Source organism: Megalops cyprinoides, chromosome 23 (genome assembly GCF_013368585.1).
Source record: "Megalops cyprinoides isolate fMegCyp1 chromosome 23, fMegCyp1.pri, whole genome shotgun sequence".
Taxonomy (NCBI): domain Eukaryota; kingdom Metazoa; phylum Chordata; class Actinopteri; order Elopiformes; family Megalopidae; genus Megalops; species Megalops cyprinoides.
The window spans coordinates 23,622,373-23,646,595 of NC_050605.1; the positions used below are offsets into that span (position 1 = coordinate 23,622,373).

General features: G+C 43.7%; 1 protein-coding gene and 1 non-coding gene across 2 annotated transcripts; both read left to right on the forward strand.

Annotated features, from left to right (window-relative positions):
- Positions 1 to 16,035: 16,035 nt before the first annotated feature.
- Positions 16,036 to 18,221, forward strand: LOC118770321 (ATP-sensitive inward rectifier potassium channel 8-like). The gene is made up of 2 exons (XM_036517923.1): positions 16,036 to 16,571; positions 17,247 to 18,221. Exons 1-2 carry the CDS (start codon positions 16,222 to 16,224, stop codon positions 18,145 to 18,147), a joined length of 1,251 nt encoding a protein of 416 aa, XP_036373816.1. The 5' UTR covers positions 16,036 to 16,221; the 3' UTR covers positions 18,148 to 18,221.
- A 4,033-nt stretch (positions 18,222 to 22,254) lies between these two features.
- Positions 22,255 to 22,395, forward strand: LOC118770777. Its single transcript, XR_005004571.1, has one exon. It is a non-coding gene; the product is annotated as a U4 spliceosomal RNA (small nuclear RNA).
- Positions 22,396 to 24,223: the final 1,828 nt, after the last annotated feature.

Below are 24,223 nucleotides of genomic sequence, written 5' to 3' on the forward strand. Positions count from 1 at the left end.
AATCTCCATATAAGCCTTCAAAGCATGTATAGCTGGCTGCCCTGAATGATTCAAGCCATTTGCTTCTTATTGAAATATCGACCTACCTTGAAATTTTAGATGAAACCCAATTTAATCCTTCCCACTTCATTCCTTCCTCTCTCAAGTCCCCTTAACACCTTGTGAAGATGATGCCCAAATGAAAATATATACTGTAACATATTGAGAAATATGTTGTTCAGCCCAGAAATGTATTTCAAACACATTTAAAGTATATTAATACAGAGTAGATGTAATGCATGTAATACACCAAAATGGCAATAACTTACATTTTCAACATATTGATTGAGCTAAAAAAAAAATACATTTGTTAAAATGTATTCTTAAAATAGAATTTCTGTGTGGGTCACAGCAGCTGTGTATTAGCAATGATAGAGTGGACAGAATATTCGGATCCCACAAAGGCACCGCCATACTAAATATAGGCTATATGCACATTTGTGCATGAATGTTTGGAGTCTCTCCTTATGCAACAGCATTTTGAGCTAGCGGAGAACGGCAGGTGAAGCAGTGGATTCTGGGCCTTATCAGAGTTTGAAAGCCTGAAGTAGGTTGCAAAATATAGGCTTACTTCATATAGTTTGTGCCAAACTAGCTTGTTTTCTTCACTATGAAAAAATAAGTTTTTTCACTATGAAAACCTACTACAGCAATAGACGTGAACACAATAAACAAAATAAACTCTGCATGAAATAAATATCAGATCTTCTGTGAAGTTATTTGAGAATAATAATAACAGAGTTTAACCAGACTGGTCCTTGTGTGGGCTGGGCACAGGTGTATGTTTGTTTGTGTGGGGTTGGGAAAAAAGCTGTAGCACTATTACACAGGCAGGTGAGACTGTTGTATGGTCCTGACCAGGTGCTGGGGTTGACTGAACCACAAGAATTAGCATTCAGTCAGAAGCGGTGAAAGCCGATCAGCACAGCGCCTGCTTGCTGTGCACCAGCCGTGATCTGGGAGCGTTTGCTTTGTCCTGGATTGGAAGGCCGGGTGTTATCTGGGCCGCCCAGCGTTCCAGCTTGAACTGGAGCCATTGTTCAGCCATCTGTCGCGCTCCAGTTTTAATCTCACAGTCCAGAGCCGTCGGACACGACGCAGCGTGTCGGGGCCCTTTACCGAGTCCCGCGTGTCCGGCAGTCCCCTGTTCAACAGGTCCCTGCTCAGGGAACATGACATGTGCCAGGGTGAAACGGTGCTAACCACTTCATGGTTGACCACCAAGCCAGATACACTGCGATCGCTGCGATCTTGACTGAAAACAAGATGGAGAAAGAGGGCAACAGAGAAATATGCAGAGCAGAGAGAATTCAGCTTTGTTTTTATCCGATTCTTTACACTATTTATTTAACAGATCCCCCTTATCCAGGGAAACCTGCATATCTAGATATAGTATTCATATGTATGGCTAGATGTTTATGGCATCAACACAGGCTAAGAACCTTGCCCAATGGTACAACAGCCGTGCTGAACCTGAGGTTCAAACGTGCATTTAGACTACCGTATCAACTCCTTGACCATCTCTCACTGCCACCTCACTCAATGATGATCCTGAAACCAGAGGAAACTCTGGCTAATTCAATTCTGTTAACATCATCAGCAGCGCTAGAGCAGGCTACTGCTATAAAATATACTCACTAAAAATGCCCTTTGAAGCTCACGCTTTCCTCCAAATCTCTTCTGTTGCAGCCGGTTGAGGAAGGTTATATGATGCAAGACCAGGGAGGAATATTAGGCACAGAAGTCAGTGGAGATTAGAGCACAAACACCATGTAATCCACTTATCCGCATACCTGTCCCTGCTTTACTGTAATTCCGCTCACGGCTTGGGAGGCTTGCCGGTGTGTCCCTGACAAAAGCCATTTCCTCTCCAACTCATCAGCCCTCTAAACTCGCCTCTGCTCATTCACGCAGAGACGCAAACGCCTCCCAAAGCCCACACGCCCAGCCTTTTCAACAATTTCAGCCATCAGCGGCAAACAGCAGCGAAACCTTTGCGCTAACAGCTCATCCCGGGTTCAGATTTAAGAGGCTGCCGCACCGATTTTCCCCCCACTCTGTAACCGCAGGAGATCTAATTATCTGCTCTGAATCCGAGCGCATCCGTTTGGGTTTCTGTCAGCGGAACGGGAGCAAGCAGAGTTCACGCTGATGCTATGAACTGTGGAAGTCAAATATTTATCTGTCGGGCCGAACCGAGGCCTCCCTCCGTGCTACTGAGGTCACAGCGAGCGGTTCCAGGTCCAAACAGGAGGTTGCACACTACATCACAGCCATGCTTCCGCTATGGAACCAGACTTCAGCCGTTATGGAAGGTTTCCAATATGCATGTACACATATATGCAATCAGTCTGCCACATGTGTGTCTTTGAATTTCAGCCTGAGAGGTGTGTGAGCCAAGACAATTAGACAGAGGAGCTGATTTAATTCAGATCTCTGTGGGGTACCAGTGATTACCCAGATAGCCAGATGACTGCAGAGATTTAAAGCCAAAATCGCATTATTAAAAAAAAAGGGCAAGGAAGTCACATGACCGTATCAGCAAAAGTCCAAAATAACAGACAAACTCTCATATTCATATTGCCATCACCGTGTGCATGTATCACCTCACCAAGTGAGAAGAAAAAAAATCAATAAAAAGTTAGTTTTAAACTAAATACTATATCAACTCATTTCCAGTGATTCATTCCATTTCCAACAATGGAAATATGCATTTACTGCTGATAGCCCTACAGCTATTCATAATGTGCAAAGCGGAGATTAAACTGCCCTCTCAGCCTCTCCAGCATTACAGCACAAAGCAGCCCATCGCTGGCGGTCCTGGATGCAGTTCGGTCCAGTCAATTACTCCGCCTGTCTGTTTGTGCATTCTGATCAGATGACATTACAATTACGCTGACCTTTAAAAGTTTCACACTGTCCAGCTTCAACAATTCTGTGATTTAAAAAGACAGGTGTAAAGAAGTAGAAAAAAAAAAGAAAAAAAGAAGAAGAAGATAATTTGATCTTTTTTCAAATTCCAAAATTAATTCTGCGCATCAGTTCGGTCTCATCAAAATTCAATTAGCCCCATCAACCCTGAAGATCAGCCACATTCTAATTAAAGAATTAAAGAATAATTAAAGTTATCTCCATATTCCCTCAGGGAAGCTCCTCCAAATCGAAGGTATGTCACGTTAAAGGTAGTAAATATAATTGTTAATTTACGCCATTAGGTGCCAATGAATTGTATTTTACTAAATTATGCAAAGCAGGTCTGCTCAATTCAGTAACAGTACCTTCCTATTCTCAAGTGATGCCCTCCAAATGCAACTCATATTACTCTCAGGAAAACTGATTGATTTGTTTAATGCTCAAAAGTCCCCTGTCTAATTTTCATAATCTGCTTAGGTAGGATGTCCTCTCCTCAAAAGGACTCCATTTCTGATGGGCTGATACACGGCTGATTGACATTGATCCTATAGAGCAGCTCATGACAAAAATGTAATGAAGTTCAAAGGGTAGATTTGTCTTTCAGATAACCTACATGTGTTATATCATACTTTTTCAATATTCTGGCAGTATTTTAGAGAAATATACTAAAGCACTGCATAATATATGTAAACCATTCTGATACATAATGGTCTTACTTACCATTACATTACATTATTGTCATTTAGCAGATGCTCTTTTGCAGAGCGATTTACATACAATAGGTTACAATTTTATTCATTTGTACAGCTGGATATTCACTGAGGCAATGGTGGGTTAAGTACCTTGCCCGAGGGTGCAGCAGCAGTGCCCCCGTGGGGAATGGAACCAGCAACCTTCTGGTTATAAGCCATGCTCACTACGCCACACTGCTGTAAATATCAGTACATTTGACCTCCGAGATCAATAAGCCCCTTTATTAATTAATACTATAAGTACGTAAAACAGACATAACAAAGGGTTTAACTCATTAGGATTCCTTGAAAGTTGCATGATTTTGACAGACTGACAAGCTACAGTTCACCTGGAGCCTGCTATATAAGGCAATTTGAGAGTTCCTCCCATAGAGTCTTGTCTGTTACCATAAAAAAATATATACAGTATATATATACTAATACCAAAGGATATCCATCAGCTTGTGATCTGCGATGTACAGCATAAGAATGTGTCTTCAGACGAAAGGTGCAACACTGTTCTGCGTTGTTTTCACAAATTTACCATACTGGTCCCCAGTCAGCATACGCTCCCATTTGCGTGAGAAAGCTGTAACACGATCCCTGCAAAACCTGCGAGTTGCTATGCCGACAGCCACAAGCCAAAACAACGGATACCAACATTAGCGTAATATCCTGAGATAAGACCATAGTTCTAGCAGAGTCACAATAGTTACCTACAGATGGTGCTAACAGCTTGCTCTTTGCCTTCAGAGCGTTTTCAGAAAGGCTTGGGAAGCAGGACTGAGTAGCTGAGTGACCCTTGACTGGCGGTACAATCAGCGCTTGTTCAGTGCTCAGTTCAAACGCATTCATCTCAGGCCAGAACAACGTCTGGGCCTAATGTCATGGAGCATATTATGCACATAAAATCCTCAGCTGCTCAGAATACAATTCTTAGAACCTATAATTAAGTCATTTGTATGTTCCTGAAAGTATGGCCATTTGTTCAAAACCAGTGACAGCACCTCACAGAGAACCACTCTGCTTGGTGCTGCATTTTAGTACGGTGTGGTATGGTCTGAACTGAGCTTTAGACTTGTGTTAGTGAGGACAGCCATGTCCCAGGCTTCTCACATTATCAAAGGATTGCATGTTTGGGGCTGTGTGTCTGAGAGGAGAAATGTCAGGCCAACATGCTAATTCAGCACATGTTTATGCGGGGGGGGGGGGGTGGGGGGTTGGTCAGTGCATGAGCTCCAGCCCCAGCAAAACTCCCCAGAATAAACAGAGACTGTGGCCAGAGACACCTTCACACAACACTCACTGCGCTCCATCCAACACCCTGTTACACACTGCGCTCCATCCAACACCCTGTAACACACTGTGCTCCATGGAGGGGACACATTAATTTCTCTGGGCATTATTAATACTGACAGAAGGGGTATTCATTAAAACTGCATCACACACACCACACATATATATATATATATATATATATATATATATATATATATATATATATATATATATATATATATATATATATATAAACAGTAACAGAGATGCTCATGAGGAGGCTGGCAGCCAGCACACCTGCAGGGTTGAGCTGAATGACTGTTTTAACCGTAATAGCGGTTTCTAACTTTAGATCTCATGCAAAACAGGTAAATATACACATGAGCACTTACAGTATAATGACTGTGATTAAGCTCAAATGAAGATGAAAAAGTAACAGCATCTGGGACTCAGCAATCAGCCCCCTCAAACATGGCTCTCTTGCACTGGTCTTTGACAAGGCACTATGAAAAGTGTGAGAAGTGTATGATATTACAGTCAGTCTCCGATACATGTTTTTTTAAATACTATAACTCCACTTTTAGTATTAATGTGAGGCCAATCAGCATAATTCCCTCACTTGTTAAGTTTCTCTCTCCCCCATTCCAAATACTTACAGGACACCACTGCTCTCACACACAGCTCTGGCACAGGTGAGAGTTTGGTAGTCTCGGACAGCATATAGACATCATATAAAACAAGCAGCCATGTTTTCCTGAAAGCAGCGTAGAAGGAAAGACAGCTTCTTTGTGTCAGTTAGTGTTCGGCAGGGGGGTGGGGGTGGGGTGGGGAGCGAGGCAGCCCAGCTCAAATTTCTCACGCTGGGAGCCAGAGCATCCCAGAGCTTCACCACAGATCCCAGCTCTCACGCAGGGTCACCATGGAAACCAGCACAAGCCAATCGCCTCGGGGCACGATCCAAACCGCTGCTCTGCCCTCTGGTCACTACTGCTGTTTTTCATTTGGGGCGGAGGCATGTGTGGTAGAGTTGCTGTCCTACCCACGGTGAGAGCTGAGAATGGCCTTTTCGTTCAGTACGAGAAGTTACTCGGTCACAAACGTGCGGTCAAACAGTTTGAAAAATAAACGATAAAAAACACGGAGCGTATTTACAATAAGGAATATAGAAAACATAAGTAGGAATGTTGGTTTGGAACGGTGCTTGTTCAGTCCGTGTGCAGCTGGGCAGTAAACACAAATTTTATCCTTAAAGGATCTCTAGCAACAAATAAGAGCTGTGTTTATACATGTGGCGTCTCTTCTGTTCTCTTTGTGTGCAAAAACAAATAGTGCCTGTTTGTAGTGTTTCCCCTTGGTTTATTTCTTCATTCTTTGCACAGCCATATGCACAGTGGTGTGGGACTGGTGTGTGTGATTCCCACTTCGGTCTGACTGCAGTCACAACTTTAGAAAGCTCGTCTTAGGTCCACACCCCTTTGCTTCATCTCTTTCTCTCCTGTCTTCTCCATATGCTCTCCATCACTTCATCCCATACTCATACTCTGTTTCTGAGAACCCCCCCCCCCTCCCCCCCCCCGAACAGGCCACACATATGCCACTTCCTGTGGTGCTGCTACCCCCCCCCCCCCCCCCCCCCACTTCCCAGCATGGCTGTCCGTAATGAGGCCCGGGATGCTTCCTCTCCGCCTGCTGAACCTGGCTGCTTTTGAAAGGACGATCACAGGCTTGTGTCCTTCCTCGACAGCCTTCTGTGTCACAGATCCTTCACTGTCACCTTTATTCCTTTAGCTGCTCTCTTAACTTTTTTTTTCAACAAAATTTCCATCCACTCTGGGAATCACTTTAAGCACAAAATACTTTATATTCAAGGAGAGGCTAACAGAAAATGTAGCATTACTGATTCAAGCGCTCAACAGCAGTTTCTGTTAGTGTTCCTGACTGGTGATCAGTCTCTCTGTTATTTTCATATTCTGTTTCGCTTCTGCACCAGTTGATTGACATATTTCAGAACTGTCACATGATTTATGCAGTAGGAACACAAATCCAAGGCCTACTCTGGAGACTTTCTCAGTTGCCAGCAGGTCCAACCTTGACTGAGTTTTACAATTCGGGTTACAGCTTCAGCTGTCAGAACCCACAACTTTATCCCTCCATTCCTGTGGGAATTGACTCTCTTGAGTGATAATGACTTTACTGAATGCCAGTCAGTAAAAAGCAAACAAAATCTGTGCATTTAAAGATGTTATATAAAAGGCAACTCCCAGAAGGGTAAAAAGTCTGGGATGCCTAATACATAGGTAATAGACGTTGTGGGAAAAAAAACAATGGGGGAAAGTGCCTTCAGCAATTTCTCAAAGGGACATTTTTCCCCCTCCCGTTTGAAAGCCAGTCACCGCTGCATTAAAATAAACAGTGACAGTTGAGTGCCATGCCTGTTCTCAGGCCTGGGTCCCGGAGAGATGGCAGATAAACACGAGGTCTCAGCTGCTCGTGTAACCACCAGCTTCTCAGAGTGGGACAGCACAGACAGGGCTTCCTCTCCGGGTGTTCCTCTCGTTTCCATCTCCCTGCTGAGACATTCGCGCAAGGGAAATACGGATATGTTCGCAGCATGTTCGTAAACACAATGGGAGCGGGTCACTGGAGCACAGAGGGTGGTCGTTATGCGGCTGCTGTGTTCCAACCTTCAAAACAAGTTTCATTTTTGGAGGGATTTCATCAGCTGGGATATTTTTGCAATGGTGTTTACACTGGATGAGGGCTCAACACAGACTTCATGTCTATTTACAAAACATCAAAATGAGGCAGACGTTGGCTTCAAAATGGTGAACACTCTGAGTTTAAAGGAGGACTTTCGTTGAAAACCAGTGACATCCAGCACAAATGAAGCTCTTGAAATCTTTCAGGAACCGTATCTCCGTACAACCACATTATGACATAATTACTGAAAGTATGGTCTGTACTGTGAGAGCTACAGACAATCAAAAGAATTTCACACCAGAGAAACTGCATCCTGGTAGAAGAACATACTGTAGATGGGTGGGAGTGGAAATGCTGCCCCCATGTGTTTGTGAGTGGAATTGCAGAATCAGAGCTGCGGGGGTCGCATATGGAACGAGCAAAGTCACGTCATGTTCTCACTGTCCATCAAATCTCATCATCGCCTCTTTTTTGTTTTGGCCTGTTTAACGCTCTCTCACTTATTCAAGATACTCTAGGGTTGTTACTGTCAAGTCTCTCCACTGGATTTCATTTATACATGTAGAATGGGAACACATCATTGCCAAATTCAGTGCTCTGGTATATACGCTCCACCATGTTATTTGCCAAACTCCACAGGCATATCACGTACTCAGAATAGCACTACCAGTAAATTCTGTTTTGCAGAAATGCCACGGGCAGCCATTAATTCTGCTTAATGCTGCTTTTTCACAATGGAGGCCAAGAACCAATCCAGAGAGAGGACAGTAAAAACTGATTTCGAATTGGCTATATTCTTAGCATATTTTTCCATGCTTTAACAAAATTCTCCCCCTGCCCCCACTTCCTGCTGTTCCATCCTGGCCCCCCAAGGGGGCACGCTCCACAGTTGGAATACCACTGAAATAAGGAGTAATTTACTGGAATTTTGGGGGGAAAGGTCAGAGGTCAGAGGTCAGAGACTGTCACTGGCAGAGGCAGGAAGGCTGTGGTAGTGGACCATGCAGTGTGGGAATAGAAGGCTTCTGCAGGCATGTGGGACAGATCACTGCCCGGCTCCGCAGATGCGTATCTCTTCCTGAACCAGCCGCCAGAGAGAGTTTCGCCTGAGGGGTGACAGGACTGGCCGTGCCGTGATTCCAGAGAACGGAAAAGTCTGCATCGCACAGGCGTTTGTTTGTGTTCCGAGATCATTTCCTGTGGAAACAGCAGATTTTCATTTTCAGCCTTTTTTTACACACACCCATAACATCTCACCCGGGATCATATTTTCACATATCTTGGCATCTGTGTAAGATACATTGATGCAATAAAATATGATGCCCCACACCCAAATAAAATAAGAAAAAGCAGGCCTTCTTATGAAGGAGAGAAGCAGTTGAAACAGCATGTGTTTTGCACTCTGGCGATTGAGCCAGAATGACCCCACACCTGCCCTGGACACTCACCTGAGTGACCGTCTTGCCCAGGAGAGCATCCTGAGGGTTCTCCATGAGGGGGTCTGCTGACTGTCGAGCTGCAGCTCCTCGTCCACGCAGTCTGGGAGGGTGATGACGCCCCTCTCTGGCCCACTGCAGGAGAGAGAGAGGAGGAGGAACGTCTGGCCAAAGTTCACTCATTCCACCTTTGCCTTCCAACATATTTATGACTTCTGATGTTGAATATCCTCATCAACGCACAGGTGCAATCAGTCCACATACACACATTTAAGACATATTTCAACACACACTGCACAGTAACTGTGGCCATTATGATTAAATCTGTGTTATCAAAAAAGTGTCATATTGTAGTGCCTTGCTACTCATGGAGGCATACATTGAAGACATTTCTAGGAATATGAAAATCAACAAATGCAATATATGTACCCATATGGGCCTTTTCCTGAGCATGGTGTATGTGTAGCGGTGTAATACTCACGCTAACACTAGCCCTGTTCTGCTGTACAACTGCAGCTGGGAATATGGAATGGTGCCAAGCTCAAACAGGGACGGTTACAAGCAAACACCCAGAGAGACCCTTGAGACAGCACACTCCTGAGACAGCACACTCCTGAGACAGCACGCTCCTGAGACAGCACGCTCCTGAGACAGCACGCTCCTGAGACAGCACGCTCCTGAGACAGCACGCTCCTGAGACAGCACGCTCCTTGGACAGCACACTCCTGAGACAGCACACTCCTGAGACAGCACACTCCTGAGACAGCACACTCCTGCAAGCGCAGCTCTCCTCGGTGGTGACTCCTGGTTGGCTATCCGCTGAATGCTGTCAGTCCTTCCTGTTTATGGTGCCTCGTTATTGTACTTTGTAAGGAAGGAGTAGAAATCCTCAGCCCTCATCCTCAAGTGCCAGCTTCCAGCAGACTCTCCAGATTGGTGTGTATAACTGTATAACTCACTCTGACGGGACTCAGGAGGGGGGGTTAAACTGGATCAACCAAGGCAATGATCAGCTGAATCAGGTGGCTGATTTCCTTGTTGCATTGAAAACAGTGCAGACATTGTGGCTCTTCACGAGGATGATGGTTGTACAGGTCTGTAACAGCGACGTTCAACTTGATTCATTCCTCTAGAAATGTAAACCTGTAGAGTTTCAGAGGTTCAGGGAGTGCCAGGGGTACCTGGCTGCTGTGACAGACACTTCCTGTGGTTTCCCTATGAAAGAAAGAAACCCTGGAAAATATCAGCACAAAAACCATCACCCTGAATCTTTTGGGGGGAATATTTTCAAAAAGTACACATGATGTTAATGATAGGCTCAACTCTGACACACTGTGTTTTTAAATTTTGACAAAGTCATCCATGCTAATGATCTGGTCTGTTTAAGAGCTTCATGGGGAGGTCAGTGTCAGGTTTTATGGCTCTCTCTGGTGACAGACAGGCTCATCACAACACTCCACTTAGTGTTCATCATATTATAACACTTATAACCTCGCACGGAATCATTTTCACTGAGGGAGAACAAAATACGTAAGTGGATAAATAAACAAGAACATAAATAAACAAAGAAAACAATACAATTTATGGTTTCCGCTGAAAGAGGCGGCTCTTTATGTGTACAGTTTCCAAAACAATATGATAAGAGAGAAAGAGCAAGAGTGAGCGAGAAACAGAGAGGAAGAGAAAGAGGGGGAGAGAGAGAGAGGGAGAGAGAGAAAGAGGGGTGGAGAGAAAGAGAGAGAGAGAGAGAGAGAAAGAGGGAGAGAGAGAGAGAGGGAGAGAGAGGGAGAGAGAAAGACAGAGAGAGAAAAAGAGAGAGAGAGAGAGAGAGAGAGAGAGAGAGAGAGAAAGAGGGGTGGAGAGAAAGAGAAAGAGAGAGAGAGAGAAAGAGGGAGAGAGAGAGAGAGAGAGAGAAAGAGGGGTGGAGAGAAAGAGAGAGAGAGAGAGAGATAAACAGACAGAAACAGAGGGAGAGAGAGAGATATGTCTCGTGGGAGCCAGAGGAGCCAGACTCTGCACGGGAAGATTGTCTCGACAGCGATAGCCTTAAACCCCCACAGATTTACGACGGCTCAAGAATCCTCTTTCACCCTCTGTGATGCAGTAGGAGAATATGACTGATATTGGTGAGAGGCCAAAACTGCGGAACAGCTCCATGATATCACCTCATTTCAGAGCTGACTGGTCATCTGTGGTATTTTTACAGCTCACTGACCTGTATAAGGCCTCCTTTTACGTGTACTCCTGCAAAACTCATTTCTCTGAGATAGTCTGCATTTTTCTTATTATGCAGAAATAGAGACTTAGGGCAGTGGATGTACTGTGATCTGCAAAAACACATGAATTAATATCAGTAATACACTCCGGTTATTCACACATCTGAAAACAACTCATTTTAATCTCCATGTAAACGGGGACAATGCGTATGACTTTTATAAAGGTGCAGACACATTTTTTTCACTGAGCCGACTGTATCACTAAGTGAAAATTCTAGATCAATTCAAAACAAGCAAAAAACTTTTATTTTGTGTTTTTTTTTAATTGAATACACTGATGGATTTATTTGTTCGAGCCACAGATTATATGAAGTGTAGTGCAGTTACTGCTGTATCTGGATCTGCCAGTGCATCTGAGGTAATGTATTCGCCCGGAGGGAATTTCAGAGGAAGGTGCAACACAATGTTTCCCAGCATCGCTTACAAGGCGAGACGTGCCAAGTGCATCTCTGCCTGGATGGAGCAGATTATACATCCAGGCAGAGCTGCGTACAGCACCCCCCCTTGTGAGAAACAAAGCCGGGGCTGCCGGGAGGGCGGTAGCCTCAGCGGAGGAAAAAAAAACAGCTCCGTATGATTCTGCGAGCAAGCATCTGTTCTGAATGGCCATGAAATCTGACTGGCATCTCAGATGTGTTAGCAGTGCAGGAGGTGCTGGCTGGTGTGGGCTGCTGACGTCTGGTCCTCTGTGTAATCATTGCTGTGTGTATGTGTGTGTGTGCGTGTGTGTCTGTGTGGAGGGTGGGAGCTTCAGGTGTGTCCCAGGTACCTGAGGAGTGGCTCTAGCACAGGGTAATCCCTCCAGGTGTGTGGCATGATCCGACGCTGAGGCCTGTCTGTAAACACGTCAATGCCTTCATCACCCTCAGATGGCAGGTCATTCACTGCAGGGAAAACGTACAAACACGTCAAACTTGAACTCAACAAATTACTCTAATGGAGGCCAAAGTCTACCTGTGTGGATCACCTTCTTACTGGAACTCATCAGCCTGATGGACGATGTTCTAAATGAACTCCTCAAAGCTGACCTCTGTGAGTGACTGGTCATTTTCCCCATCTTATTCCCAGTTCTATCCTCACTTTTCCATAGGCCTATTGCCATGGCAGGGTTATTTGATGTCCAGTCCTGACTCTTACTCACATTCCTGTAGGGATGATATGAACGGTCTCTGTCAAGATGTTCTTCTGTCACACAGAACGTCTCAATCTCAGCACACTAATTCTGTTCTAATTTCAGCAAAGTGGTGATGTACTGTATATGGGAATCCCTCTGGAAATGGCTGTTGTGTAACTCTCCAGCACAAGTTCAGATACAGAGGAAGGTAAAGATTAGATGCTTAAAACAGATGGGTTAAGTATTTCATGAGCCATGCCCCGGGGGGGAATGACTGTCCAGCTAACGCACAGCCACAGTAGAGAAATTAAAAAGAAATACAGGAGGTTTGAGCCAAGCTGTCAGGTTGTTTATGGAAGGAGTGTGCTAGGGGGAAGCTGTAGCTCCCAGGGCTGGAGTCTGCGGTCTCCAGGAGGTGGGCTTCTGAGAGCACACAGACTCCCCAAACCCCTCACTGCCCCTGGCCTTTCTCAACATGACCGATGGGTTTGAAGGTTTGTCCTAACACAGAGTCATGGGAACTCCCAGAGTGCTGTGCACCTGGAGCTCTTCTCACTCACTTCCTGTGCTTCAGCCTCAAAAAGAACCACACTAAAGGAGGTAATAAAGGTATAAGTAATACACTTCTGCACATATGAAATATGTATATACACACTGGATGCATTGCCACAATACTGTACATATACCTGCATAATAATGATATAATACTGCATATATGATATAAGTTGTATCATATGACATGATTTTACCCACAAACAAACATGTGCGACATGTATTAATATAAAGGAAGGGCTCTGTGGTGATATATCAGCAGGGATTTGAGCGTTTGCTTTCTGAAAGCATTGATATCTGCAAGCTACCACTGCAGACGCTGTGGTCCATGATTACCCAAATCCTGCAGGACCAGGTTCCGCTCAGCGGGTCGGTCCGGTTACTGTGAGACCGAGAGTGTGCCTCAGGCCCTGACTGCAGTCACTGCTCTCTCTCAGTATGAATAAACACACAGACGAGGCCTCTGAGGATACCATGTTCAGGATAATAGAGACAAGGGCCAGCACAATAAACGCAATTATCCAGGAGAAGGCCGAGGGCGGTAAACACACGCTTCCTCAGTGCACAGGGGGAAATGACTGAGTGCTCTACATTATACACTCTACATTACGTTTAAAAGGGATAGAATTACACCCCATTATGTCTCAGTAGCGTCATAAACTGCTTTTGTAGCAGGAAAATCAAGAGAGACTGACTGGCTCAAACTGTCGGTGACTGAGGAGAGACTGCCTGATGTCATGTGACGTATTCCTGTTTTGGGTACCCAGCTATGATGTGTCCTCGCTGTAGGTATCCAGCTGATTGATCACAAGGTGAGGGAAGTTAGACTGCAGCTGGAACAGGCCGCAGAGGGCCGTTGGCCCGGAGGAGACTTGACTCAGTTCAGACGCTCCAGCCCTCTCTCTCTCTCCGGCTCTTTCAGCGGGGAACCGAGGACATTTAACTCTTACTCTGCTGTTCATCTCCATTTCATCCATATTTATCTATGCTCTGGTATTACACGATAAACATACCAAAACAATCAAAGAAAACGTGTGTTCATTTTATGGTATTTTTCCCTGCAGTACATACAGCTACTATAATAAACATTGAATTGAGGCATTGAGGTAGAGAGAAACTGAGACTTATTCGACCTCTTATGACTTATGGTTTACATTTAGATTTATTCACCTGGCAGACACTCTTATCCAGACACTGTGGAAAATTGTCCGGGCTACAGCGGAGCCTGTGCAGTATCTGTCTGCATGTCTGTCTGTGTGTCTGTCAGAGTAATGTATAATCCTGACAACTTTTACTCACAGTGGACACAGAGCTATTCAGTGCAGGACCCTAATGAAAGACAAAATCATAAAAAAGAAACGTAGAACAATTACCATACTTAAACTTAATATGATTACCCGTGCGTAAAACCATCGACTGTTTCCGTGATTTTAGCTTGAACGTTTTGTTGCTTCTTTTTCTTTTTAAGAGAAGTCAGATATTCAGTGCGGCCCCAGTGGGAATGCTGTCTTGCGTTTAAAAAGTTCTACAGAGTGACTTCATAAGTAAGTGATCTATTAGACCCAATAAAAGCAGCACTGTCCCCGGCTCCCTGCATCTTCAAATGGGCTCATTCCTATCTATCATGTCTGAGAGGACGTTCTGACAGCAGGGTAACTCAATCCGCTCCTCTTTGTGTACATGGAATGACTCACAATGGAGCTGCTTTTAAATGTTTCATTTGGATTCTTGCCCTTATAAGGCTGAAGATTCCCAGCTCCGTGTGCAGGCCATCACTCATGTGGGTTTCGTGTGTTTTTCAGCGTCGGCGCTCTGAGGCTGCCAGTGTGCCCCCTCCTGGGAGGGGGGTCTGTGCGATATCACAGCAGCCTGACCAGGATATCTGCCATGAAAACGTGGGCATAGTGTTGCATGTCTTGCCCGGATATTACAGTACTGATCAGTTGCCACTGGGGGATCTTGTTACTGGCAAATGTGTGGCTGTGTTATTTCGATCATTGTGTTTACTGAGGTGTGTGTGGATTACGCTGCTGTATGGCACTGAATTAACACTGCCTGATTGTGCATGTCATACAGGGGATTACATCAATGGGCTGGTAATCTCTGAGACAGAATTCACACGACAGAAACACAGTGAGTGAGTTAACTGCAGAGGTGCATGCGCTGCCTCTGGATTGTAATTCAGACATCAAAAAGACAGAACTGCTGCTGACTACAGCGCCAAATGCCTCAGAATTGCACATTTATTACAGTATTACTGCAATGGACTTAGTAAAATGCAATGAGATATCATTCTCTAAGTTGCTTTCATAGATAAGACACAAATACCCCCATCCAGCTGGTCCACAGTTATAGTCTTAGTCTATAGTAACAACATAAGTATCAGTCGGCACTTCATGTCCTCATAAGCGCCACCTGCTGGAAAAAAGATCAGTTATCTGAATTTTGAGGGTTGCGAACTAGAGCACACTCCGAGACAACTCTTCAACTGATGCGTTAAAGCACCCAGAGCCATCAACTTTTAACCGAAGATAACTTTTCAACTAATATATTAACAATGGGTTTTACGACTTTGACACTGCACTGCTCGAAAATTGTGAACATTCCATAAATGTTGCATGAATTAAGTCTTCGCTGATATATTTCGCTACAGCTGTAGAGGGAAACTTTTGGTGGGATGTACAACGAGTCAGAGTTAAAAGAACAGCGATGCTAACTGAATCATTGCATTCCCTGTGATGAAACGCATCCTAAAGTCTTGAAAGGTCTCCCGCCCACAATCAGAACATCAACAGAACTTGGGTTGCACAGATTTCCGAGGAGAGCCGGACACTCTCTGATCTGCCGCTGAAACTTCTAAGGAATTTTGGGAACGGTCGTCAGAAAATCTGTGTTTTTCGTTGTTTTTGCATCGCTAATAATTATTGCGAATGTGATAACTAATACTACTTTGGAATTTTAAAAGATTTTTTTTTCCATCTACAGGAACACAGAAGATGGCGTAGCAATATTTTATTATGGTGCAAAATGAAAATCTTCTTTCGTATTTCTAGTTTGTTTGACAGATCAAAAATGGATAATTGTTAACGTTTCCTTTTAAGACCTTTAATGTAAGTTCGGTATCTCGTGTTACCAAAGTGTCAAGGAGTAATGTTTTAAAAGCTTAAGTACTATGCATAAAAATGTTGCCTAGAAAGAGCATCATCCCCGAAGAGTTCGCGCTGCCAGGTCTTGTGTCTCGGATGCCGCGCAAGCCTGTATTCCGAGACAGGGTAAATAAAGCTCGCTTCATCGCCAAGAGCGGATCCTGCAACATTGCGCACAAGAACATCCGCGAACAGGGAAGGTTCCTCCAGGACGTCTTCACCACGCTAGTAGATCTGAAATGGCGCTTCACACTTGTCATCTTCACCATGACCTTCCTGTGCAGCTGGCTGTTCTTCGCCATGGGCTGGTGGCTGGTCGCCTTCGCACACGGCGACTTGGACGTCGCCGGCAAGACTAGCATCGATCAATGCGTCAAGGATGTCAAGTATGCGCAATTACGTTGTTCTCAATGGGCAGTCAGTTGGGCAATTTACCGCCAAAGTTATGCAAATAAATGTCATAAGTACTTACAATTAAGGTCTAAAGGTTTGTCAGATTAAGTGGCAGATAAGGGTTTTAATGTTTGTATTGAAGAATAGAATATGGGTAAACAATTAATTTGAGACCACTGTCAGTTAAGGCTTTATGTCCATTACCCTACAGACAAAAAGGTGATCCATGTATCCAATAAAGAGGGAGGAAAAATCTTTTGAGTATATTATATGTTAATTTTGTGTTGTTCCAGGTAAGAGAAACGTTAAAGAGGTAAATGTCATTGTGCATAAAGAACAATACTGTATTAATTGCTTTGACAGATTATTAGAGCAATCATTACTTTTATCTTCACTAAGACAATAAATAATTGAACTGGGTTTATAATCTGATATCTTTGAGTTTCAGCCATGATCTCACTATCTAAACAGTAAGTTACACTTATTCATAGGTGTGAATTGTGATAATGCAATCCGTGCAAAGGAAGTGTCATTGCGTGGTCTTCAGCGTGTGATATGCCACTTGCAGATGCTCAGTTTGCACGGTTCAAGAGCTTCCAGACTCGTTCTCACACTCGCTGCTTTTGTGCATCCTCACAGCGCAGTCCCTCTGTTCTCTCCTCCCACAGCTCCTTCACCTCCGCCTTCCTGTTCTCCATCGAGGTGCAGGTGACCATCGGTTTCGGGGGTCGGATGATCACGGAGGAGTGCCCCACAGCCATCACGGTGCTGATCTTGCAGAACATCGCCAGTCTCATCATCAATGCCGTCATGCTGGGCTGCATCTTCATGAAGACGGCGCAGTCGCACCGGCGCGCCGAGACGCTCATCTTCAGCCGGCAGGCCGTCATCGCTGTGCGCAACGGCCGCCTCTGCTTCATGCTGCGTGTGGGCGACTTGCGCAAGAGCATGATCATCGAGGCCACCGTGCGCCTGCAGGTGGTCCGCAAGACCACCACCCCTGAGGGCGAGGTCATCCCCATCCACCAGATCGACATTCAGACGGAGAGCGCCACCTCCAGCAACAGCATCTTCCTGCTGGCCCCCCTCATCATCTGCCACGTCATCGACAAGGACAGCCCGCTCTACGACCTCTCGGCCATGGAGCTCCAGTGCAGCGACCTGGAGGTGATCGTCATCCTGGAGGGCGTGGTGGAGACCACGGGCATCACCACCCAGGCCCGCACCTCCTACGTGGCCGAGGAGATCCAGTGGGGGCACCGCTTCGTGCCCATCGTGACCGAGGAGGAGGGGGTGTACTCGGTGGACTACTCCAAGTTCGGGAACACGGTGAGGGTGGCCACGCCGAGCTGCAGCGCCCGGGAGCTGGACGAGAAGCCCTCCATCCTCATCCAGACGCTGCAGAAGAGCGAGCTCTCCCAGCAGAACTCGCTGCGAAAGAGGAGCTCCACCCGCCGAAACAACTCCATGAGGAAGGGCGTCTCCTTGCGCCGCAACAACTCCACCCTCTCAGTGCCCAAAGTGCAGTTCCTCACCTCCGCAGCCAGCCCCAGTCTGACGGTCACATGACAGGAAGCCTGAGGACTCCGCCCCCCTTCACCCTGCTGAAGCTGCCACTCTCTCCTGTCTCTCACCTCCCCTCACTGCACTCAGACACTGCATTTTATAGAACATTATATAATATACAAAGTGCATGAAAGGATCTATCTTATTTGTACTTTTCAGTTTTAATAAATGTTTACATTTCGAATGTGTAATCTTGCTAAGTAATTTTTAAACCTGTTTTAACAGAGCACTTTTTTAGCAATTTTTATCATACTATTGGTTTGTGTCAGTTCTGATTAAACATTATTTTTACTGCTACTTGTAATACAACTTATCAGTTTGGCAAGAGTAGGAACTAAAACAAATTTTACTATGTGTCATGTGTTTTCCTCAAAAAACAATGATTTTACTAGACTTAGCACAACATCTGTGGCACAGACTTCTCAAATTACTTGGGACAGCACTGAAAAAAACTTTAAAATAAATGCTTTTGTCAAATGTTGACAATCGTTGTTTTGTCTTTTTCCATTGCCAAGAAGAAGAATAACATTACTATTATCATATTTTTATGTTTTCATATGTAGCTATTTTGTTCTCTCTGAGCAAGCTGAAAGTTGGGCATTTATTAAATGTAACAGGAAAGTGCTTCATTCAGAAAATATAGCAAAAGTTGCTTTATCTCATTTGTTAAACCTATCATTTACTGTATATCGGAGGATGCCAAAATCCTGATACTGCTCTGGTTTGAGACAAAAAGGACACACTTAATTCATTCTGTTCTTGAATTTACGGACTAAGTGCTTTGAAAGTCAAACAATGAGAACTCAGGATCTGTTCCTTGTCAAAAGAACAGTTCATTTTTGAGCATCTTCTTTTAAGCTAAAAATATTCATATACTCAAACATGACTTCAGAATTTGTGTATACGTATCATACATAACAAACACGTGATTTGTTGTAGCACTGAACTCAGCCAGCTATAAGGATAAGAGACAGGGAATAAATGATGGAGAAAAATGTCTTCCCTGAAGCGGAACAAATAGCTGCTGCTTGTAAAGCTCAATGAGCAACAGAAAACAAGCCCTCATGTTACTATTGCATGAAGCAGTTCAATAACTGAGGTTATTTTTGGGTGATAAAAACAGCCACCAAACCACATTTTGCTTTCAGTTAAAGTGTTCTTTTGATTTTATAGAAGGATGATGGTGTCCCATTACCTCTCCTCTCAATCAGTGTCAGAAATGGCATCTTATTCAAAAACTTACGGACTTACAAACATTGTAGTGAATACTGTCCACAGCCTCAGCACAGAGAAACACAAATTTAGACTTAAAGGTATGACTGTGCAGTGGGGCCAGTTTTGTGAAAATTTCCCCCAACGTTATCAATAATGACAGATTGGTGTGACAATTTTGGAAATTGGATTCATTTGACGTTTGAAGCTTTTCAGCAGTCCTTCTTTATACGCTTTCTTTACACTATTTCCAGTTGTTCCATTTGATTTTTTCTTTATTGCAAGAGTATCACGCAAGGCATTTCCAGTGCTGTATTGCAGGAGCTCGAGTTGACTTTGAGTTTTTCAGGATAGCAAAAACAGGCATCCAATCCGAGAACTGTTCCAGAATAGATGCGATATTCATGTGTTCACAGTTTCAGCTCATCAGCCAATGACTGAACGCGTGAGCACCAAGATGAAAAACAACATTAAATATGTATACCACACACCTAGTGCCTTCCACACCCAGTCCTCTATCCATAAGCAACATATCCATAGTTTACTGGACTACGCTGCACAAGCGCTATATTACACGAAGAATAAAAACTGCTCTCTGGATAAAGTCCAAAATGAAAATCATCTTTCTTGTTTCTAATTTCTTTGACACAAGCACTATACTACACGAAGAATAAGAACTGCGCTCTGGATTTGGAGCGATCAGGCCCCGAATCCCAAACGCCTGCGTGTTCAGCGCCAGCCCAGCAGGTGGGGGGCGATGCTGTGGTTAACTCAATGAACTGGCCTAACATTGCATTACTGAAATGCCGTTACAACCGAGTGGAGGATTAATGATAAGGTCGCCTAATGTCGGTAGGTTTTGGAAATGAATAGATAGTGAAAATTATTTTAATATACTAGAGATTACTAAATCCAGTAGCATGATTCCACCTCTGTTTGGCTGGATCGTAGACTTGCTAGTTTCTTTTCTCTTTTCGTAACGCATGGTAAGTGTTCAGTTAGACCCCAGTGGATACTCGCCTGGTGTTGTATGCAACGTTAGCTAATATTAGTAGCGTGATCATTTTTAATGGAGATATGCAAATCCAATCACCTATATGATGAAAGTGATTTTTTAGCCAGTGTATTTCGCACAGGCCCTGTTTGGAGAATCGTTCGCCATCCTGGAAGAAATAGACGTTAACGGCAGCGAAAACGGGTAAATGCACTTTAGAACTTCTTGGTTGTGACTTCTTAAATAATTTAAAGTTCAAACGTTCAAAATAGAGTTAACTGAGCTGAGATTAGTGCATTTAGTTAGCTAGCTAACTGTTATAGCTAAATTAAGTACTGTTTTCGTATTGTAGTTAACTAAGTTAACACAATATCTAGGTACGTAGATTAGTTATTTCGATAGTCTTGCGCATAACCGACGTTATATGTAACTGGATGCTGTAGCCTACTTTATTGTGTTGATGGTTTTGTAAATGTTTGTGAAGTGGAAATTTCAGGGCTCGAAGATTAGAGTTATTCCCATTGAAATGTAGTCTGTGTGTTTTTCAGCCTCTTCGAAAAAGACTGAAGTGAAAATATTTTCTGTTCACTCTGTAATTAAGAAGGTTTTGATTTAGATTTAGCAAGGTAGCTAAGCAATAAGTTAATGGCCTTATGTATTTAAGTAGAAAAGTTGACAGTTTATGTTAGACTCAGCATAACTCAAAAGTTATCCATCTTACGGTCAAATTTAGACCAGCAAAAGACAACTTCTTATAGAATTTATCTCCTGGGGTTTCTGTTTACGCTTGAGCAGAAAGTCGATTGCTTGCACATGTTTTACTGGACTGGAAAAGAAAGCCGTGTAGCCCTAAATAGACTTCACGGTTTGCCCGGAGGAATAAAAATGGACGCTGTGATTCAGAGACTCGCTGCATGAAGTAAGCCATGGGACGCGAAAAAGCTCCGCGCATTTTCGTCGTTTTTTTACAGCCACGATGTCCAGATCGTGGTCAGATGGATGGGTGTTCTTCTCATTGAAAGTTATGTAGGTTACTTTGTCGAGGATGCACACATGTGCTGATCGAACGGCTTGTGAACACTCTTGAGGGGGCGTTGTGTAAAATAGCCGGAACTTCCTACACGAAGAACAGAAAGAGTGCAGTGTTACGCGCTCACCCGTCCGAAGTGCGTTATGTACTTCTGTGTAGTGTTTTCGAAGGGGTCACCTGACCCGAAACCTCACCGTTGTCTTTCCCTGATATTAACCTTAGGGGGAACTGATTCTGATGGGCCCAGGGGAATCCGATGTGACGTCACGCCGGATCTGAATATCCGCATGTGATACAGAATATCTGCGATGGAGTTTACTTTAATACTCTCTCGTGCCGTATAAATGTTCAGTGTATACATTGCAAAGTAGCGAGGGTAGACAGTTATACAGATTTGCAGATGGGCGAAGTGTGGGCAGCAAAGAAGATGCGCTATATGGGTGATCTGAGTGGTGATCACAGCGGAACCGCTGGATTTCCTGCTCTCGCTATTCCAGAATCTAGATCAGCAATGCCCAGATTCACAGATTGTTATAATCTGTGCACGGGTTGAACTGGCGGGCTCAGCGAACTGGATAGGCATCCGGATGGTTTGTAGATCTTGTAAATCTGCACAACATCAATCAAGAAAGGACAACCCTCGCTTCTTAGGCATGCTCCTGTATCCCATCATGCAACGCGACGGACATTATTTCTTAATATTTTCAAGTTAAATGCAGATAAGCGGAAACCAAATAATACGTGCAATGTAGTAATACATTTACATTAGCTCACACTTTGAAATGTCGAATCTCATCGTCACACATAACAGCACACCGTAAACGAGACCCGTACTGCGTGGAGGCAGGATGTCGCCCTCGACGCTGGGAGAGTCAGCTTTGCGCAGTGGCAGTATCGTAGCCAATGAGGTTTATCCGAGGCGCGATTATTGCTAGTTGAAAACTTTACCCAATACCCCGCCGTGACGACTTGAAATATAGTCGGCATTGGCAATTTTTGACGGTCTCTAAGGAGACTGATATACGGGTTCAAAATAAGAAAAAAATTTAGTTTCGACTTTATTGTTTGAGTGCGAGAATAGATCAGTTACATATAATAATTTATGTGACGTAGGGTGATATTTGGTATAATTGCGTTTGACCGATAAAATGCATGAATTGGTACTTGCAACATGCTATATTCTTGGTTACAGTTAAACAATGTTGCTGTTGTTACTCCGCCAAGCAGATTCTGCGCTGCGCACGTATACGTGTTTTTACGGTACAAGGGATGACGTCTGTTTACTCGTTTCTTTGGGTCTCCCGCATGATCGCATACACACCATACATACTCTTCAGAGCGTAGGGTAGAAGAAATTGAAGACAAACTGTCTTGCATTTTAGATACATCTCGCATTGGAAATAAATAATGCAACTTGGAATAACAAAATATATTTTCTCATTCATTTTTCATACACATGAAGGACAGTGTTCCTAAATGAAGTTAGAAGATACTTAAGTGAGATTTGTGTCCTTGTTGAATATAGCAATTAAAATTGTTCTGGATTAAAGAACTCTTAAAGACTTTCAGTTCCGTCTGTTCTTGAAGCCCAACATAAACAACTAATAACGATGATAAATTGATAAACAAATGATTTTAAAAAATGAGCAGCTTGTCGGCACCTGACCTAGAATTCATTGCGCTTCTCACTGCATGATACGGTATTGATTGACCATTGAATTTTGGCTTGGGAGACTGGCACGGAAAACAATAATGACCACATTAACTAAACCAGCAGTCTTACTCTCTGACCGATGGGGCATATCGGCCCCAAAAAACTCTCTCGCCTGTACGCTGTCCTCAGGACGCCTTCTGAGATGGAATTAGGACTCAAGTATAAATGTTCTAGATGCCTCGTCAAAGTTAGTAGGTACAGGAACATGTCAAATGTAGCCTTGCTATACAGTCAGAGATGCATGGCTGATAAATAAAGTTATGTTAATGATTTCTGATTAATTTCAGAACTTTATATGTTAGACTAAACATGTTTTCTACTGGTAGTAATAGTAACGGTCTTGACCATCAAAATGGATGGACTAAGAGCTTATGAGGCTTGTCTTTGTGTGTAAGCCTTACACAGCTGAGAGGAGTTTGGATGACACATGCATTTTAAAGATATATTTAAAACAGTGTTTGAATACCATGATACTCCTATAGCAATGACATTAACAGACGGGAAATTTCGTATTATAACTCCGTTTGAGCACAGCAGGAACATGTGAATGGCCAGCAGAGGTCGCTGTTCACTTTTGTGTTGATTTACCAACGTTGCCACTAGAGGGCAATGTTGTTTTGTAGATTGAAGGATGTGTGACATGTTGGGGAATCTATAACTCTCCACTGTTCTGGTTTTGATCATCAACTGTAAAACGATCTTAGAAAGATAATGCAGACCATAAAATTTGATTAATTAAAGCTCAGCTCATTGTTGTGTGTAGCTCATAGATATTCATCCTCATACTTGCAGTGCAGTAATTGCTTTGCCATCAATCAGCACATTGTGATGAATTGGGAATTTTTTCAGTATAAACTAAATGTGACAATATCCTTAACACAGCACTTCTGCTTGGTGTTAGCCTTTCAGGCATAGCAAGAGAGGAATACTATGACTTCACTGTAGTACCCAGAGTATCCATTCATGTTGGAATTTATTCATAAACCTTTGCCAAAGCAGTATGTCATTCAAACTGGACGTCCTTGTCAACATACACATATCCAGTAGTGTTCTAAATAATATTTAAACCAGCTGGGGACACAAGTGGGGGGAAAATATACAGTATGTAAATTAGAGTGTATAATTTGAA

Coding starts and splice junctions, on each gene's coding strand:
- LOC118770321 (XM_036517923.1), top strand. CDS start 16,222: ATGTTGCCTAGAAAGAGCATCATCCCCGAAGAGTTCGCGCTGCCAGGT. Junction 16,572..17,246: donor CAATGCGTCAAGGATGTCAA/GTATGCGCAATT, acceptor CTCCTCCCACAG/CTCCTTCACCTCCGCCTTCC.